Genomic DNA, 20,138 nt, shown 5'->3' on the forward strand with positions numbered 1-20,138 from the left:
GAAATATCCCTTTTGCTGAATATTTGTCTTGCTGTGAAAGCACTGCACAGCTCTAGTGAAACTTTTGTCTCCAGCCTAATGCAGCACCTAGAATTTAACCTTTCAGCCACTTTCTACTCTCCAGGTGTGGGTGATTCCTAGAAAGTGCATGTACTCAGGGGGCTGGGATATTTTGATTGGTTCCTCAGTGTTCTATTTCTGACGCATGCTACCAAAGTTGATGGGGTGAACTGCATAGTTGCAAATATTTTTGTAACCAATTATCAGCCAAACCCTTCACTCTAAAGAAGAGAAGATAAATCATGAGACCATTGCAATTGCCTTTCCACCTACAGAGCTATCCCAAATTAGCACCCACTTCCCAGATACTGAAGTGATGGATATATTATAGACTGAAGGGGTTATGTATGTAGGTATTTATAATTTATTTCACTTTATCAAGGAATGACTGGTGGAGATTGCAAAGTATAAAATGCTTTTATGGGATGTCAAGAAGAGCCTGAGAGTAGCAGTCATCACAAAACTGGTAATGACCTCATGATCAGAGATGCAGATAATAGCTTACCCACAGCAAGAGATTCTACAGACAATGTGAGGTTTCAGAGTAGCAGCCGTGTTAGTCTGTATTCGCAAAAAGAAAAGGAGTACTTGTGGCACCTTAGAGACTAACAAATTTATTAGAGCATAAGCTTTCGTGAGCTATAGCTCACTTCATCAGATGCATTTGGTGGACAAAACAGAGGGGAGATTGATATACACACACAGAGAACATGAAACAATGGGTTTTATCATACACACTGTAAGGAGAGTGATCACTTAAGATAAGCCATCACTAGCAGCAGGGGGGGAAAGGAGGAAAACCTTTCATGGTGACAAGCAAGGTAGGCTATTTCCAGCAGTTAACAAGAATATCTGAGGAACAGTGGGGGGTGGGGTGGGGTGGGGGGGAGAAATAACATGGAGAAATAGTTTTACTTTGTGTAATGACTCATCCATTCCCAGTCTCTATTCAAGCCTAAGTTAATTGTATCCAGTTTGCAAATTAATTCCAATTCAGCAGTCTCTTGTTGGAGTCTGTTTTTGAAGCTTTTTTGTTGAAAGATAGCCACTCTTAGGTCTGTGATCGAGTGACCAGAGAGATTGAAGTGTTCTCCAACTGGTTTTTGAATGTTATAATTCTTGACATCTGATTTGTGTCCATTCATTCTTTTACGTAGAGACTGTCCAGTTTGACCAATGTACATGGCAGAGGGGCATTGCTGGCACATGATGGCATATATCACATTGGTAGATGTGCAGGTGAACGAGCCTCTGATAGTGTGGCTGATGTGATTAGGCCCCATGATGGTGTCCCCTGAATAGATAGGTGGACAGAGTTGGCAACGGGCTTTGTTGCAAGGATGTGGTGTGTGGTTGCTGGTGAGTATTTGCTTCAGATTGGGGGGCTGTCTCCCAAGATCTGTGAGAGTGATGGGTCGTCCTTCAGGATAGGTTGTAGATCCTTGATGATGCGTTGGAGAGTCTTTAGTTGGAGGCTGAAGGTGATGGCTAGTGGCGTTCTGTTATTTTCTTTGTTGGGCCTGACCTGTAGTAGGTGACTTCTGGGTACTCTTCTGGTACAGACAATGTGGTAACCAGGAGGGGTGCTCCAATGCTTGGTGAAACTCTCTGACCCCTAAGAGGAATGTGGCCTTAACTGAGTACCTGTGTTACTTATTTACAGATTAGACAAGATCTTGAGGGAGACTTACTCTTTTTTATTGAAATCCTCTACAGAATGTCTGCCTGCATCAATTCTGGCTGAAAGACTTGCTATTAAAGGAGGCTAGTATCTAAAATCACTCCTACTTTAGGTTTCATTTCAAGATGGTTACAGTTGTTTGACTAGCCACATTGCAGATGTCAATTGGCATATAGTACAGGCCCTAGTTGTGGCCCATTGCTCTCCATTCTTGGGTTATAAAATTCAGATCTGGCCTCAAAGGTTGCCGATGCCAGGAACAGCCTTCTAAGGAGCACTTTATTTTTGCTATTTATACTGTGGTAGCGCTTAGAAGTCCTGATCAGGGACAAGCAAAACAAAGATAATCCCTGCCCCACAGAGAAATTGTCATAGTGACTCATGCTCTGCCTTTCCACAGCCAGCCCTGGGAAACAGCCCATCACTCCATCTCTTTGGTTTCTATGTTAATGCAAAACTGTAAGAGTCTATTCAAGGCACTTCTAGACGTTCTGTGTACCAAGTCTTGGAGCGGGGGGGGGGGGGCAAATTGTAGGGAAGCCTTCCTCGGAGGGGGAAGTGCAAGGGTGACAAATGAGGGGGAATGCATGTGCAAGAGAGGATCCCCAAAAGGGCTGCACTACTTAGTTTCCCAGCACAAAACTGAATAAAATCTGCTATGGGTTTCTCTGGACTGACTATAGTTCATTAACGTGCTACAGTCCTGTTAACTAAAATGCTGAAACAGTCCCTATAGATTTCTCTCTGGCTTTAAAATCCTCACTCCATACCCACAATGCCTCCTCACTTAAAAGATTTACCTGTTAATGGTGAATATTTGTGCTTTAAATTGACTTTGATTCGATTTTAAAATCTGAAATTTTAGCAGTTAGTTCATTCTCTCCCTAGGAAGTAGTCTTTTTCCCCAAGCAAATCCTTCAAGGTTTGTATTGCATCACTAAATACTGAAGGAGGATTTTATGGTCTGTATTGGGTAAATACTGTGGATTTTGGAAGTATTTCTACATACTAGTCACCTGATAGAATACAAATGCTGTGGAGAAATTGATCTATGGTATACAAAATAGCCACTTTGCTTATGAGAACTTTCATAAAGTGTAAAAAGAAAAGGAGTGCTTGTGGCACCTTAGAGACTAACAAATTTATTTGAGCATAAGCTTTCATGAGCTACAGCTCACTTCATCGGATGCATTTGTTAGTCCCTAAGGTGCCACAAGTACTCCTTTTCTTTTTGTGAATACAGACTAACATGGCTGCTATTCATAAAGTGTGAGTGCAATGTGAGGAAGGGAAAAGGAACAAGGACAGACCCATGACAACTATCTCAGAGATGCAGAGGCTGCAGGAGGGCTAGGTAGTCAGGGAAACCGTAGGGGAGGGGCATCTGAAAGGGAAGGAGAAGATCATGTAGGCTGGGAGATGGGATGGGCAGAGATTAAATCAGGTAACATATAGGCCAATTGCATGTAAGCCTACCAAGTGATTGGCAGCTCCCTGATGAGCTCACAACAGGTCAGTCTGGGAATACAGCTCCAGTGAAAGCCTTTATTTGGCTTTTAAACATGACAAATCATATTAAGGTTATGACACAATCCATCAAAAAAAGGCAACGGCCAACAAAGATCAGGGTCAGGATCTATCCTTATCTCTTTGTCTTTAGATTCCACACAAGATTGGAGCAATAGAGGACTTGGTGTTTAATAGCAGGAGGAGTTGGTGGTGGGGAAGAAGGGCTTATATTTTCTTTAGCTCAATGCATGTCACAATCCTTTTAATGTTCTTTAAAGCAGCATTTCATCTTTACACTTTGCCCTAGTCGCTCTGATGATAAAATAGGTGGGGAATCCTTACCCATTTCTCCCATTCATGCATTTGGAGGGGAGGGAGACTTCATGAACTTCTGTCTCATGTCATATAGCTAAGACCCCAGTATGTCTTCATCCTGAGCACAGCATACCTACACCACTATCCCCATATTCCACACCTCTGTCAAAGAGGCTTATGCTACTTATGCAGATAAAGAGATAATTAATTGGTAGAGAATATGACTGTTGGCACAAGAGTGTCTCCAAGCCTGTCAGGAGGTGATACAGACTTACTGAGGGATATTTCTCATTTTTCATTTTTGTAAGCAATTTTTTTTTTTTTTTTTTTGGTGAGGAGAAATTTGGTTTGTTTGTTTCCATACTTGTCGTAACTTCAAGGTGCTGATGGACTGTGTTCAATGCAATGTTGATGGAACAGTCAAAGGGATAAAAGCCCTTGTAAGAAGGGAACCCCTGCAGTGTCTTTGGGAAAACTCCAGTGGCGGGGGGGGGGGGGGAAGAGGCCTAAAGAAAAAGGCATGGACAATTTGTTAGCCTCAAGTGATAATCTTAGAAGAAAATGATATGGCCTCTTCTTGGTGAGCCATTTTAGAGAATAAGGTATTTTTAAGGTCTTAAAGCAGATGCATCTCTTCGTCAAACCTTTTCGAGGTAAGACCCTGGCACAAATCCTTGTTGACCATTCCTTTCTGCTGTCCACCAGCCATCCTCGCCTTCTGCGATGATTGCTACGATGTCCCCTGCACTGATATCCAGTTCATCGGTGTTCTGAAAGGAGAGACCCAACAGAGGGAGTGGAAATCTGGTTAGCCTCAGTACTCTGACTCTTCTGCATGTTGTGTGGGGGATTTTCCTAGCTCCCATGGTCCTAAAGCATATCTGTACACATGTCACTGTGATAATGAACCTGAAATATCACACTCGCACTCTGTGTGTGGCTCCATTTTTGCTGAGCTGGTTATACTGGGGCTATCAACTTTCTTCCCATCACCTGAAGATCTCCAGAATGGAACAGAAATGTACCCATCCTGCATTCACTCCCTGTGCAGATTAGATCTTGTATCATAGTCCCTTCTGGCAGAGGTTGTTCCTAAGGCCAGGTCTACGGTATAAATTTACACTGGTATAATTATGCCACGTGGAGGTGTGAAAAATTCACACCCATGAGCGATATACCGACCTAACCCTTGGTGTAGACAGTGCTATGTCGACAGAGCTTCTCCCACTGACATAGCTAATGCTTCTCACGGAGGTGGATTAAGTACGCTGATGGGCAGTGCTTTAATTTGTAATGAAAGAGGTGCTGGGGTTCAAGCAATTTTTTACATTCATAACAGATGCAGAAAGGCTAGAGGTACCGGGGCTATGAACTGCCAAGTCTAGAGGTGCCAGGGCTCAGCCCTGGCACAAATTAAGCTCTCCCATCAGCATCTTCACTAAAGCATCACAGCTGCATGGGTGCAGCTTTTGAAGTAAAGACCTGCCCTAAATGCAACTCCCTCCTGAACCAGCCAGTCATGCTCCTTTGTTAGAGCAATACAAGGCTACATGCTCAAGAGAGGTAAAAATGATGCCTCCAATAATCGCAGTCTGGGAGAGGTTTCTCATCAGGACAATTGATCTCAGGTGACCTGCACGGTAGCACAGATCCCTGCTGCTGAGCAATAGTGGTATAATGATTATTCATGAAACATGCTATTTCCCACCCCCAGAGATAGCCAGGCTGACTTGCAGTAATTCTATCAGCCCATTAAGTGATGCTGTCCTGTTTTCTGTGTGATGGGGCATCAATTCACTGTCCAACGGGCAATTAAATTAAAACCGTGATAGCACAAGCCTTCAAAATTTGCATTCAACCGATCAGATCAATCTAATTTGAATATAGTGCTCAAGTGTATGGAAGTCTACCCCCAGGTTAGGAATCGTCCATCTTCGTGAAAGGAATTTAATAATTCCCCTCAAGGCAAAATGCCCTGAATGCTGAGATACATTAAAATGACCCTGAACAGGCCCTAAAGCAAATCTCTCTCCAAACAATGAAAGAGAGTAGAAAAAATATTTGAACACCCTGAACTGCATAGGAAATTCTCATCAGCTGCACTGACCTAACCCAACTGTTTGGCTTCAGTTGGAATAAGGGTAATTTATTTATTTTTTTGTGGTCAAGGTCCCAATGTTTTTGTCAAGGAATAGTCCAGGTCTAGACTCCAGATAAAATGATGATAAATAAGTTTAAACATTTTTTTGGGATCTGTTGAAAAGCATCTGGTGGTCTGGATTTGGCCCATGGGCTGCCTATTGACTACCCCGAGTTAGAATCTGATTTATGTTGACCTCTTATGAAGAGTCTCCTAAGTGACATGTTTTCAATGTGGGTCTCCTAATACAGGAACTAGGGGACTTTCAATGGAGCTTAAAGGTGGCAAATTCAAAACTAATAAAAGGATTTTTTTTTTCAAACATGTAATTTGACTGTGGGAACTCTTTGCCAGAGGATGTTGTTGAAGTTAAGAATGACCAAATTCAAAGAGATTGGCCATTTGTATGGATAGCAAAAGTATCCATAGTTCATGCTAAAGAAAATAATATTGGAAGGGAGGTAAAACCCCGTGTTTCGGGGTGTACACCTATCTCTTTCTAGTGGGGATTAGGATGAGATCATGTGGGCAGATTATCCCACATCTGCTTCCTGTGGGGCTCTCTGGAACATCAGGCCACTGTCAGAGGCAGGACTGTAGACTAGGTGGACCTGGCCAGAAGGATGACTCCTATACTTCGCAAAAAGAAAAGGAGTACTTGTGGCACCTTTTGGAGATTAACAAATTTATTTGAGCATAATCTCTAAAAGGTGCCACAAGTACTCCTTTTCTTTTTGCGAATACAGACTAACACAGCTGCTACTCTGAATCCTATACTTTTTTCCTGTGTAGGAGCATAAGTGCAGTCATAAGGTGAAAGGCTGTTGGGCTGCTTTGGCATTCTAATCTATAAAGTGGAGATATTGTTTACCTCCTTTGTAAAGCAGTCTGAAATCTACAGATGAAAAGGTGTGTGGTGTTAGTAAACTCTTGCTTTAGCAAATCAGCTTGTCTCTGTTGTGACTTTACTCATGATGTCTAACAGCACTGGGTCTGAAGTCAGGAACATTTCAGTACCCTAGTTGAGGATGCAGGTTGCTCATCCACAGTGTCTTCAGATTCAGTGAGCATGTCAACCCCAGCTCCTTGTTATTTGCCCAAGGGTCCTATGCTGGGACTGGCACTTGGTAGGAGCAATCAACAGGGCACAGCATATTTACATGGAAAAAATGTGGGGGAGGGCTGTGCCATCTGACTCCATCAGAATGTCAGTGTGTGAGTTGTATCGGTAGCTTTTTCATTAATTTTTTTCCTCCTCTTGCATCTGTCTAATAGAGCTGGAATAATACAAGCTCATAGTATTTCCACTATGCAGGAACTAGAGTAGCATGACCAAGACAGATCTCATGATGTTTCAGCCCCATTTAAAAAGTGCCTCAGAGGGGTTATTTAAGTGGAAAATGGATACAAATATTTCTATTATAAACCCCACACAAAACCATAACTAAACTGAGGCAAAGGCAGAAGACAGGCTGGGAGTCTATCTGGCAATAGTTATGAACAGAAAATCAGTACGACTTGTTCTAAAATCCTTTTGTGCAATGGAGATTGTGTTGGAAGTCTGCCCCTGCTGTGGAATACAGACAACACATTAAGGTCTTGGGGTAGGATTCTCCAGATGAGGATGTGGTCAAATGAAGAACAGCTTTTAGATAATATTTGACAGACTCTCTCTCTCCTGTTTCCAGGCTGAATAAAAGCCAGGGAAGATTTTATAACATGAACTGCAACCATATTCCCTTGGGCTGTAGTCTCAAAAATTTCACAAGTGAAGTAGAGTCAGAATAAGTCATTACTTGGATGGGAGATCATAAAGGAAAAGCCAGGTGCTGTACAAAGTGGTGGTGCCATTTCCTGCTGACCTGCTCTAGATTGTGTCTTAGCACAGCACCCTTAAACACTATACTATGTGGGATGCTGTTTTCCAATCTGCTGTAAAACTGGGTCCTGACCATTTTGTCAGTAAAGATCCTGTTGTCCTCTTCAGCAAAAACAGTAAGAGGGGACTAGTCCTGCTGTACTCCATCTGGAATCTTGGCAGTATATGCATTCTTCTACCTTAAACTCCCTCTGCATTTGTAACTGGATACACTGTTCATCATTTCCTGCCCTAAATTGCTATCCAAATGTTCTGGATTCCAATCCTACATCAAGATCCTCTAGTGTGTACCTCTGTAGAGACCCATTGATTCATAGGACTAGGGGTTTGCACTAGCAAATCCTGATGCTGGATCAGGGCTTTAACTAACTTCTCTTATGTTTTTATTGGGACTATTTTTATACATCTTCGTGTAAAGCCAGGTGGTTTAGTTACCATCAGTCAAAATGTACAAAGCTTCTGTAGTGAATGAATCTCTCCTATCCCTAAAGAGACGAGGGTTGGGATGGTTTGGCACTGTTACTGATGAAACATATTAATGTATAGCAAATTGAAATAAACTTTTTATGTACTGTTATCTTGGGGGCAGTATGGTCTAGTGGCCACAGCAGAGACCTGGGAGTTGCAACTCCTGGCTGCCACAGACTTGCTAGGTGACCTTGGCTAAGTAACTCTCTGTTCCATCCATTTTCCCATCTATAAAATGAGGATCATACATAACCCCTAGGGGAATTGAGAATTAATGGGCTCTTTGAGTCAAAAGTACTATTTTAAGCCTAGTGCATTACGATATTCATTTTTTAATCCTTTGACTACCTGGGCTGTATAGTCGTAGAGCACTCTGTAGTCCTGTGATGGTGTGGTCGCTGCTCGTTCACCCACATTAATAGATGCATAGACTCCATCCACTTTCTCATCTAGAAAAACAGGGAAACAAAGAGTTCACCCACTTTTATAAATGCAAGGAATCATTTGCAAGAATTCACAAACACAAGGGTGTCTATTCCTCTCTCTGTGCACTGGGATGTGTGTGCCTAGAGAAGCTGCTATTGCCTCCAGGTAAAACTATGCACAACAATTGCCACTGTCTAGAGGAGTCGGAAACTAGCTTTCACTCCATACGTGGTAAGACTGCAGGGTAAACACTTTTCCTGCTTAAATTATAGTCCCAAATGGTCTAAGGAATAATTATAATAAAACCAGTTTGTGGTGGGATCTGACTTTTCTGAGGGGGAAAAATAAAATCTAAAATATAATGCAGGGCAAGAAAAGTTCAGTGAGCCTTAATAGTAATTTAGATGGTGCCATGATGGAATATATTACTGTCTTGATCTTTCTGAAACATGTTGATTTAATTATAACTGAGAAGAAGAAAACATTCATTCAGTGTTGTTGCAAGAACAGATATAAATGCCTTGGTGAAATAGTGATGATTAAGCCTTGTCCACACTGTGTTTTGGTAGTAGAGTTAACCTACAAACCCTCCCAGTGTGGAGATAATTATATTGCTATAACTGTGCCCTGGCCTACCCTACAAGTTTAGGTCGAATTTAGCAGCGTTAGGTCAATTTAAGCCTGCACCCGTCCACACAACCAACCCTGTTTTGTCGACTTAAAGGGCTCTTAAAAACAATTTCTGTACTACTCCCCAGTGAGGGGGTTAGTGCTAAAATTGACCTCGCTGTGTCGAATTTGGGGTAGTGTGGCCGCAATTCAACGGTATTGGCCTCCAGGAGCTATCCCAGAGCGCTCCATTGTGACCGCTCTGGACAGCACTCTCAATTCAGATGCACTGACCAGGTAGACGGGAAAAGCCCCGGGAACTTTTGAATTTCCTGTTTGGCCACTGTGGCAAGCTCATCTGCACAGGTGACCATGGAGTCCCAGAATCACAAAAGAGCTCCAGTATGTATCAAACAGGAGATACTGGATCTGATCGCTGTATGGGGAGAAGAATCCATGCAGGCAGAACTCCATTCCAAAAGATGAAATGCCAATATATTTGCCAAAATCTCCAAGGGCATGATGGACATAGGCTACAACAGGGACACACCGCAGTGCCATGTGAAAGTTAAGGAGCTGAGGCAAGCCTACTGAAAAACAAAGGATGCAAACAGTTGCTTCAGGTCAGAGCCCCATACATGTTGCTTCTATGATGAGTTGCAATGCGATTCTGGGGGGGCCCTACCACTACCCCACCACTGTCCGTGGACACCTGCAAGGGGGGAATCTCATGCAACTAGGATGAGGATTTTGTGGATGAGGAGGAGGATAGCACACAGCAGGCAAGTGGAGAATCCCTTCTCCCTGGCAGCCAGGAACTGCTCATCACCCTGGAGCCAATATCCTCCCAACCCTCTGAAGGCGGGCTCCCAGATCATGAAACCAGAGAAGACACCTTTTGGTGAGTGTACCTTTTGTAAATATAATACAGGGTTTAAAAGAGAGCATGGTTGATTTGCCCTGAAGACTTGAGATGCATTTGCGGCCAGTATAGCTACTGGAAAAGTCTCTGTTAACATGTCCCTGGAGGATTTCCACTCCATCCCCAGACATCTCCATGAAGCTCTCCTGGAGGTACTCTAAAAGCCTTTGCCACGCGGTGAGGGGAGGCCCATTCATGCTGAGCTGTTCGTGTTTGGCTGAACGGGATCTTCCCTGATACTAGCCATGCAGTGAGGGGGGGGTGAAGCACATGTGCTATGTAATGTGAATCGCTTGATTCAGTGTGAAAGTCTTCCTTTGTTCTCTAAAATGATCTTTTTAAATACTACTCTCCCTTATCTTTTCCTCCCACAGCTGCAAATGTTTCTTCGCTCCCCCTATCCTCTCCCAGAGGCTAGCACAGATCAGAAGGTGGAAAAAAACGCACTTGTGATGACATGTTCAGAGCTCGTGCAGTCCTCCCACACTGAAAGAACTCGGCAGAATGCATGGAGGCAAACAATGGCAGAGTCCAGGAAAGCGTTAAATGAATGCAATGAGAGAAGGGAGGAGCACGCTGAGAGGAGACAGGATGCAATACTGAACCTAATGGGGGAGCAAACTGACATGCTTGGGCGTCTGGTAGAGCTGCAGGAAAGGCAGCAGGAGCACAGACCGCCGCTGCAGCCCCTGTATAACTGCCTGCCCTTCTCCCCAAGTTCTATATCCTCCTCGCCCAGATGCCTAAGAATGTGGGGGGAGACTACAGGCACCCAGCCATTCCACCTCAGAGGATTGCCCAAGCAACAGAAGGCTGGCATTCAATAAGTTTTTGAACTGTAGTGTGGCCTTGTCCTTCCCTCATCCACCATCCCACCTGGTGCTTCCCTCCTCACCCACCCCTCCCAGGCTACCTTGCAATAGGTATTTGTGGGATGAATTAATAAAGAATGCATGATTTTGAAACAGTGACTTTATTAGCTCTGAAAGTAGTGATCGAAGGTGAGAGGTTGGTTGGCTTACAGGGAAGTAGAGTCAACCAAGGGGGTGGGTTTTCATCAAGGAGAAACAAATAGAACTGTCACACCGTAGTCTGGCCAGTCATGAAGCTGGTTTTCATTACCCTTGATAGCAGCAGCTCAGTGACTGTGTTGGCTACATAGATCACAGCAGCCCCCATAGTAGATTTGCCCACTTCAAATTGATTCCTGACTGACTGGTAGCTGTCTGGGGTTGCAAGCTTCCCGAGGGCTATCGCCACTTGCTTCTCAACTGTGAGGGCTGCTCTCATCTTGGTATTCTTGTGCTTCAGGGCAGGGAAAAGCAAGTCACAAAGTTCCATGAAAGTGCCCTTATGCATGCAAAAGTTTCGCAGCCACTGGGAATCATCCCAGATCCACAACGCTATGCAGTCCTTCCAGTCTGTGCTTGTTTCCCAGGCCCAGAATCGGCGTTCCACAGCAGGAACCTGCCCCATTACCACCATGATGTCCAAACTGCCAGGGCCCGTGCTTTGAGAGAAGTCTGTGTCCACATTCTCATCGCTATCGTGATTGCACTGTTGTTGCCTCCTCACCTGCTTTTGCAGGTTCTGCACATATGCAGGACAATGCATGAGGTGTTTACAATGCTCACACTGGCAGCGGTGAGCTGAGCAGGCTCCATTCTTGCCGTGGTATGTCATCTGCAAGAGAGCAGAGTTGCAGCAGAAGCGATGGATGATGAGAAATGCCCCGAGAATAGATATTTATAGAGAACGATGAGAGGACCTGCAAGGTGGATTCATGGCACCAGGAGAGCAGAGTTGCAGCGGAAACTGTGGATGACGATGGTTAGCAGTCCTATTGTACTGTCTGCTGACAGCAGTATGGTGTCTGCACAGAAAAAAGGCGTGAAACAATTGTCTGCCATTGTTTCACAGAGGGAGGGGTGACTGATGACATACCCAAAACTACCCGTGCCAATGTTTTTGCCCCATCAGGCACTGGGAGCTCAACCCAGAATTCCAATGGCCAGCAGAGACTGGGGGATAGCTACCCACAGTGCAACACTCCAAAAGTCAATGCTAGCGACAGTCCTGTGGACGCACTCTGCCGACTTAATGCACTTAGGGGTGACACACACAATTGACTTCCTAAAAACCAACTTCTATAAATTCAACCTAATTTCGTAGTGTAGACATAGTTATGCTAATATAAGTGCTAGTGTAGACTATGTTGGTTTAAAAAAAAAAATCAAACCCTTATCTGCCACAGCTATATGCGTATACCATAGCTATAATTTTTAAGTGTAGACCTGACCTAAGGATTGCTCAAAAAGAGCTTGATCCTGCATCTCTGCAGCCAATGAGAGTTTTGCCATCAGTCCAAAAACCCCCCACCAAGGCACTTTTTCAAAAGCATTTAGCACCGACTTAATTCTGCTCTCATGGAAGTCAATCCTCTTGCTTCATAATAAATAATGGACATTAAGGCAAAAGAAAGAGGCAGTGTTTTAAACAGGCAAATGTCACACTATCGTTAAGACAAAAATCTCACAGTACAAACACTGACTTTAGGTGTTTGCACTTAGCCAAAATTTGGAATGTAATTTAGTCCTGGCTAATTAAAAGGAACTTTGTTCCTGACATACTTTACAGCATTCCTCCACAATGCTGTACCTGCCGGGTCTGTCCTCCTGCTGAGGCATGAGGGAATTTCCCATTTAAATCACCTGTACATCCATGGAGTAATAGAGCCCTCGCAGAGGGCAGAGAAGTCAGGATCCCTGTAACCCTTCCCACAGTAAATCCTGATCCTACTCCAACAAGTGATGTGTGGGTTCTTTGATTGGTGTGAGGGGAAAAAATTTGACTTGGATTCTTCAGATGATTGAAAGAACAACGTAGCTGGAAGTGAAGAAGCTGGATGCATGTAGATAACCATGATATGCACAAGCCTTGTCTTCATTCAGAACAAAGTTGTGTTCTTAACTTGAGTTAACTAACTTGAAGTAGAATCCTAGTGAAGATCAGGCAGTCTGTAATTTTCACATGAGTTAGTAAATCAAGGTAAACCCTAGGCTCCTGCAGAGTTGTGTTATCAGCCTGCAAACTTGTGTGAAAACTACAAATTGCCTTGTCCTTGGTAGGATTTTACCTCATGTTAATTACCATGTGCTCACTAATGTGGGCTAAGGATTCATGTTTTTTCCTAGTGAAGACACACCCAAAGAGTCTCAGGCACACCTGGGCAAACTGCAAGAAGAATGTAGGTACCAAAATCCCATCAGATTACCATACGTATTCTCTCTAAATTTAGGGGCATGCTCCTGCTCCCATAGAAGTCCATGCCAAAACTCCCACAGATAGCAGTAGATGCAGGACCTGGCCTCAGCTCACTTAAATGAGACCCATTCTGTCAATGGATATGAGCACGGGGTTCCCACAGGCGCCCCCAGAACCCATCTGTGCATAGTATTTGGTCCCAAGAGTAGCATCTCATTTTACAATGAGCCTGCTCTGATCCTTCAACAAAGTCACAATCCACCCTTTGTGACATCAGAATTTACTACTGGGGAAGTGATTATGACATTAATGATCCGATAGTGGCCTTGATAAATAGCATGATCTAAACTGGCAGAAAGGAGAAGTTTAATATAATGTAGACACATAAACAGCTGTGAGCAGATTGGGGCGGCAAATTGTGACCAAAGCAGTTCATATGCTACTGTATAGACATGTGGGACTCAATCCTGGGAGGCACCAAATGCATTCAACTCTCATTCAAGTTGTATTCACAGGGACACCATTGAATTCTATAAAAATGGAAGGCACTTAGGCTCCTTTAAAAGTCTGAGCCCAAGTCTCATTGAAAGTCAGTGGAACATAGACTCCTAAATGTCTATTTCACTCTTGAAAATGAGACTGAGGCTCCTAAATCAGTTAGACATTGTAACTCTGAGCAGAGCAACGTCTATGTACCTTTAAAAACCCAGACCTCTGCTCTTTGAAGTCTTTAAACCACGATTTGAGAACTTCAATAGTTCAGACATAGGTGAGAGGTTTTTCGTAGGAGTGGGTGGGTGAGATTCTGTGGCCTGCGTTGTGCAGGAGGTCGGACTAGATGATAATAACGGTCCCTTCTGACCTTAATATCTATGAACCTAGCCTGCATGAATGGCATTGAAAATTCCTACTGTTCGGGGAGTCAAACAGAGGGGATTTAGGAAAGACTGTATTCCATTTCTGGGTGGCTGAGTGGACAGGCAGACGTAGTGAAGGATGCATTCTTTTGCATTCGGGGAACATCACAGTTTAAATCTCCTTAGCTGGTTTTAAATCGAGCCAATAAAAATGTCTCAAACCATTATTTCCTGTGCTGTCAAAATATTATGCTTTGGTGCCCTCTAATGAGAGTGACACAAGTGACCTGTGCAGGGCCATCCTTACGCATACTGCTTATGCAGCAGCATAGGGCACTTGAAAATTTGGGGCACCCCGGGTCTCAGTGTCCACCTTTCCTCCTCTTCCTATCCCTGTTCTGTTTCATATTCTGACCCTTCCTGCTAGCTGCAGCAGCCAGGTAGGTCTTCCTCCAGAGGGGATCTAGTTCTTAAAAGTGAAAATGCCTTCCAGCCTGCCAGATCTATTAGCACAAGATTGAAACTATTAAATAACCTTCCAAATGGTAATGAAGTCATTTAACAGGTATTTGCCAACCCCTAGGTATATACTATCAGTTTCTGAATTTACTGACAAAAGCAGTTGTGCATTACTGTAATATTTACTCAGAACATGTTAGTCTACAGGAACTTAGTTTAAAATTTGCTTTAAAAATATTTCATTAGTGTTGCAAAAATTACATCTTTAAAAAATTCTTGCATAGATTTTTTTTTTTAGATGCACAATCTGAATATTCATCTTTAGCCTTAAATGCTTGGATCTTCAGACATAGTTTTTAAAATAAATCCTTCAAAAGACCAGCCTTATCTAAAATACACATACGAGCCCGGGCTGAGGCATAGGGGCACGAGTTTAATAATACTGCATAGGGCCCCATAAATCCTAAGGACGGCCCTGGACATGGGATTGGTAAGGCAACATTTGAAGCAGAATGGATGCCTGCGTTCCCAGCAACACCAGGGTGGGCCACTGGAAGGCTTGGGAAGGATTCCCAATGCTCTACGAAAGTAGAGGAAAAAACTGTGTTCCTAGACCTTGAGGTCTCAGTCAGAATTTAAACTTCACACATCCACAGGAGGACTTAAGAATAGTACAGCTCCTTTTAGTCTCCATGGTGGGGGAAGCGGCTTGCTACAAATTTGTGCCATACTGATGTCTAGATTATAGTCTCAAGCTAGCTCATAGGATAGATAACACGTTAATGTCTTATCACATAGCTTATTCTCCATGCAACATGCATGTAAATGATTGATTAATAGGACCGGATACATCTTTTGATTTACATTTGGTAAAACATACCAATAGGAGGGGCTGTGGGAATGATGGTTTCACTGGAATTTCTGCTATTTCCATGTAGCAATCCGGAGAATCTGTGGAACCAAAAGAAGCTGGTGATGGAACGTACAGAATATATTGTATATTCCTCAAACTTCCAGAGTATTAGTCCACTGCCGTGTAATCTTCCTCATTCCTTCCATTTGTCACCAACTCTTTTGGCCAAATGTTTCCTCTTTGGAAACTTTTTTTTGTTTTTTGTTTTGCACTATAACAAACCCATTTAATTTTCATTTAAAACAAACCCTGGTAAACTAGCAAATCTTTTGAAATTTGCCAATCACTAAACTGTACACAAAATATATTATACATTTATTATTTTGTGATAGTTTTATCTTATGGACAATTCAAGATATAAAGACATATGAAGCAAAGCTTAAACCATCCTATCATGACAACATGATGGATCTGTTGACTGGTCAATTGCCAGGGGTGACATCCTTTTCTTTCCTCCTCATGATAACGCACTTGAATGTAGAAAATGCTGGCTTTTGGAATTTTGTAGAATATAATATAGTTGTCTAAAAATGGTCAGTTTTAAAATATAGTGAACTATTTATATTTTTCTCCCTGGATGTTTCCCCAACCAGCATAAACTGTACTGGTATAAGCAATCTTCTACCTATATAATTGGGTCCACATTAGGGCTTTCATCGGTCTAAATATTCCTGTATAAATCTCATCCTTAACCAACAAGGCTAGACTACTGAAACTTGTATGAGCAGATCAGGCTTAAAGCTATTTGCTAATCTGTGGCATGGTAGTGCACTATGGTTTAGCACAGAAGGTATTGCTGGAAAAGAGAACTGTCTGTCCCCCTCTCCCCACTTAAGTCATTTTTGCACTATATGTCCTGGTGCTATCACAAAGCAGAATTAAGTGTGCCTCAATTACTTGCTGGCTGGTCAGTTTCTTTTAAAGTTGTCCATTCCCCTCCCTCCCTTCCCGCCAGCAACAATGTGAATAGCTAATCTTGCTCCACTTTAAATTCTGCTAAATTAATTGTTGGTATATGTATATGATACCACATTTGCCTTTCACCACGATTAAGGAAGCAATTACTTTCAAGATCCAGATTTGTCACTTGCATGTATGTAACCATATATTGCTTTATACACAGAAAAGCATTTCCACAAGGAACCAATATACTCACCTTTTCATCATCCCACAAGACTGGCCTGGGCTGTTGCTACATCTAGGAGATTCCCTGGCATAATAATTCTCATATCCTATTGGAACTACAATGGGATAATTGTTAAAAGCAAGGGTGTAAACAGGCAGAAGGTATCAATTTTTCCCCTCTACCAACAATGCAATTGATTTGTTTCCATAGCATGGTGGTTAGTCTTCTAGAGCAGGAGTGGCCAATGGAATTCTGCAATGTAACCACTTTCCTCTTTAATACATAGGTGCAGACCTGTGAGCTCATCTACACTAGGAAAACTACTGATGACAGGTTTCAGAGTAGCAGCCGTGTTAGTCTGTATTCACAAAAAGAAAAGGAGTACTTGTGGCACCGCACAGACTAACAAATTTATTTGAGCATAAGCTTTCATGAGCTACAGCTCACTTCATCGGATGCATCCAATGAAGTGAGCTGTAGCTCACGAAAGCTTATGCTCAAATAAATTTGTTAGTCTCTAAGGTGCCACAAGTACTCCTTTTCTTTTTACTGATGACAGATGTCTGTAATGGGTACTGCTGAGCTGATGCTTAATACAGTTCTGCTGCAAGTACAGACCCATCCACACCACATTCAGCACCATTTCAATAGTTATGTTCCAATTCTAATCAAGAAGGCTACTGCCTCAATAATAGGACTTGTGCCATCTTGTCATCCCATCTTTGTTTAAGGAGCAAAAGCTAATCACCCTGCAGCTCTCCACTACTAACTGGGGATGATGACTCAGTCAGCTCTTCTGGGTTTTTTAAATGTATAGGCAGAGATTCAGGAATTCCGGCCACATCTGGGGAATTTTTTGGCCCTATTGGCAGATGCTGTAAAGTAGGTATTTCCTGGTCTCCATTTGTACATAACTATCAGCCTACCTCTCTCATCCCCAGAGAGAGAGAGAGAGAGAATTGCTATTGACCCATAAATATTTATTCTTCTTCGAGAACTGTCCCTAGGGGTGCTCCACTTTAGGTGTCGGTGTGCCCCCGCACCTCTAATCGGAGATTTTTGGTAGTAGTGTCCCGTTGATCCCGCGAATGTGCTCTCCCTCCCTCGTGGTCTGCTTCGAGGCTATTTAGCACTGCAGGGGCGAACCCCCATCAGGTTCTTCTCTACCACCTTTGGCCTCTGAGGGAAGGAGCAATGTCCCTTCCTTATCTGTGTCATTAGCATAAGTAGTGTTTGTTTTGTTATCTTTGTTCTTCCTAAAAGTACTCAGGCTAGTGTTTTTATTTTAATTTTATTTTATTTTATTCCTTTGGTTTAAAAAGAAAAGAGAAAAAGGAAAAGAACTTCACTTTCCTTCCCTGTCTGGGGGCATTCTCCCGCTCCCCCCGGCATCTAGTAGACTCGTAATTATTTTCTTTCAGTTTAAAAAAAAAAAAAAAAAAAAAAAAAAGTAAAGATGCTGTTCTTCTGCATATTCTTCCCCGCTGGAGGATGACACCTCCTACCCAGGGGCTTGCCTGGCTCTCTCTGCTCCAAGCTGCGCCTCTCCTGCCAGGAGTCAGTTCCTGTAATGGCCAGACACTCACTGTGCCTGGGAGACCCTCACAGAGGTGCTTTACCTGTCACATCTAATACTGCAGCCTCACAAGAGCTGGGAGCTGAAGTAAAAATTCCTCCTAGAGAGAAAACACTTCAGTCTGCAGGGGCCTCCCGTGGTGTTGACCCCAGATCATCTCTGGAGCCTTCACTTCAAAAGGGATCGAGTGGTGAAGAAGAAGAAGCCAGCAGCAGACTCCCCTGGAAAGGCTCCTCCGAGCAACTGGCCAGCCAGAAGGGTGTTCCCCAGTGCGGCCGTCTCGGCACCGATCCCAGAGTAGCTGGCCAGCCAGTGGGACTCCCCAGAGCGGCCACTTCAGGAGGACAATACCAGCAGAGGACACTCCTGCTGTGAGCTCAGCTGCTGCTCCCAGTGGAAGCTGAAACCTGAGAAGGGGCTTTCTGCTGTGAGCTCTGCCCTGCTCTGGGCTCTGCCCTCCACAGGGACAAGGGGTTCTGTAAGCTCTGTGCTGCTCTGAGCTCTACTCTGGGCAACTACTGCACCTAGAGGGCAGTTACCGTACCATCTCTGAAAGAGCAGCATAGAGAAACCCTTTGGTACCAGATGCAACAAAACTCCCATCTAGGAAGTGTTCTGCACCTTCCCAACCATTGATACTGACTACAGACACTCCTATGGGGTTCCGCATGAGCCCATGGTAACACAGGTGCTCTGATACTTTGGAGACCTGTGGCCTCAGTACCCAGGGAGAGACAATTACCATACCGTCTCTTAAAAAAAAAAAAAAAAAAAAAAAAAAAGTGGCACCAATTTTGTACTGGGCAAAACTCTCATTTAGGGAGCGCTCTGCCCAACTATCGGTATTGACAATATACCACGGACCCTCCTCTGTGGTACCAAATGAACCCATGGTACTGCATGAGCTCTGGTACCCTGGAGACCTGATGATTGGGGAAGAACCACAATCCTCATTACTTGGTACCATATTGTAACTCTTCAGGTATATACACACACATGGCGCGACCATCTCCGGTGTCTCTCAGGGAGAGTCCACCAGATGGTTTGCTACACCTTGGCACCTGAGCCAGGGCAGTAGAGCACCTGAGCCAGGACAGGAGAAAGCTTTTCAGAACAGGAAAGAAGGGGGAAGGAGGGGGGAACATCTGAAGAGGAAGCTACCTCTTCAGCACACTTCTCATCTCTCCCAGTTGAGACTGTGCTGCCCACCCCTCATCTCTAGTTGAAGATTTAAGAACTTTCTGGATCTTACCAAGAGGGTGGCAGACAAGCTGCAGATTCCCTTACAGGAGATGGCAGATACACATCACAAGTTGGTGGAAATTCTGCACACTACCTTCCCATCTAGAACTGTCCTCCCAATTAATGAGCTGATTCTAGATCCTACCAAAATCATCTGGCAAAGTCAGCCTCCATCGCACCAACCAGCAACAGAGTGTAAACAAAAACAACCCTACATCTCTACCCAAAAAGGCAGACTTTGTTTTCAGCATCCACAACCCAACTCCATCATAGTAGATGTGGTTAATGCATGAAGCAAGCAACATAATGCCAAGTCAACTCCATGTGATCAGGCTTCGCAAGATGGCATATTCATCGACAACATTACTGTTTAGAGTCATAAATTACCAAACTGTCATGGCCAAAACAATTTTGTTAATCTTGGGAAACCCAGGATGTTTCTGAACATTACTGGAAACACAAAAAGAACAGATTCAGACCATTCTTAGAGAAGAATTAATAGACCAGTTAATAGCCAGACTGATCCTAGAGACACCCCTGGATGTAGCTGTTACAGCTGCCCGCCCAGTCTCCATGACAGTGGTACTGAGGTGGGTTGTGGGTTTTTGTTTTTTTTTTGTTCGCTACACTTCTCTAGATTGCCCAAAGAGCTACAGACTTCCAATTTGAAGGGCCAAACTCTTTGAAGAAAA

At 43.5% G+C, this 20,138-nt stretch overlaps 1 protein-coding gene across 1 annotated transcript in view; it reads right to left on the reverse strand.

The window, feature by feature from the left end:
- Positions 1–1,720: 1,720 nt before the first annotated feature.
- Positions 1,721–20,138, reverse strand: part of PSTPIP1 (proline-serine-threonine phosphatase interacting protein 1) — a 99,030-nt gene continuing 80,612 nt past the window's right edge. Inside the window, exons 12-15 of the mRNA XM_038420271.2 lie at positions 16,659–16,743; positions 15,470–15,540; positions 8,401–8,501; positions 1,721–4,335 (exon numbers count right to left, since the gene is read on the reverse strand). Coding sequence (XP_038276199.1) covers positions 4,204–4,335; positions 8,401–8,501; positions 15,470–15,540; positions 16,659–16,743 — 389 coding nt within the window. The 3' untranslated portion in view covers positions 1,721–4,203. The remainder of the gene's footprint in view (positions 4,336–8,400; positions 8,502–15,469; positions 15,541–16,658; positions 16,744–20,138) is intronic.

This window comes from Dermochelys coriacea, chromosome 10 (assembly GCF_009764565.3).
Source record: "Dermochelys coriacea isolate rDerCor1 chromosome 10, rDerCor1.pri.v4, whole genome shotgun sequence".
Lineage (NCBI taxonomy): Eukaryota > Metazoa > Chordata > Testudines > Dermochelyidae > Dermochelys > Dermochelys coriacea.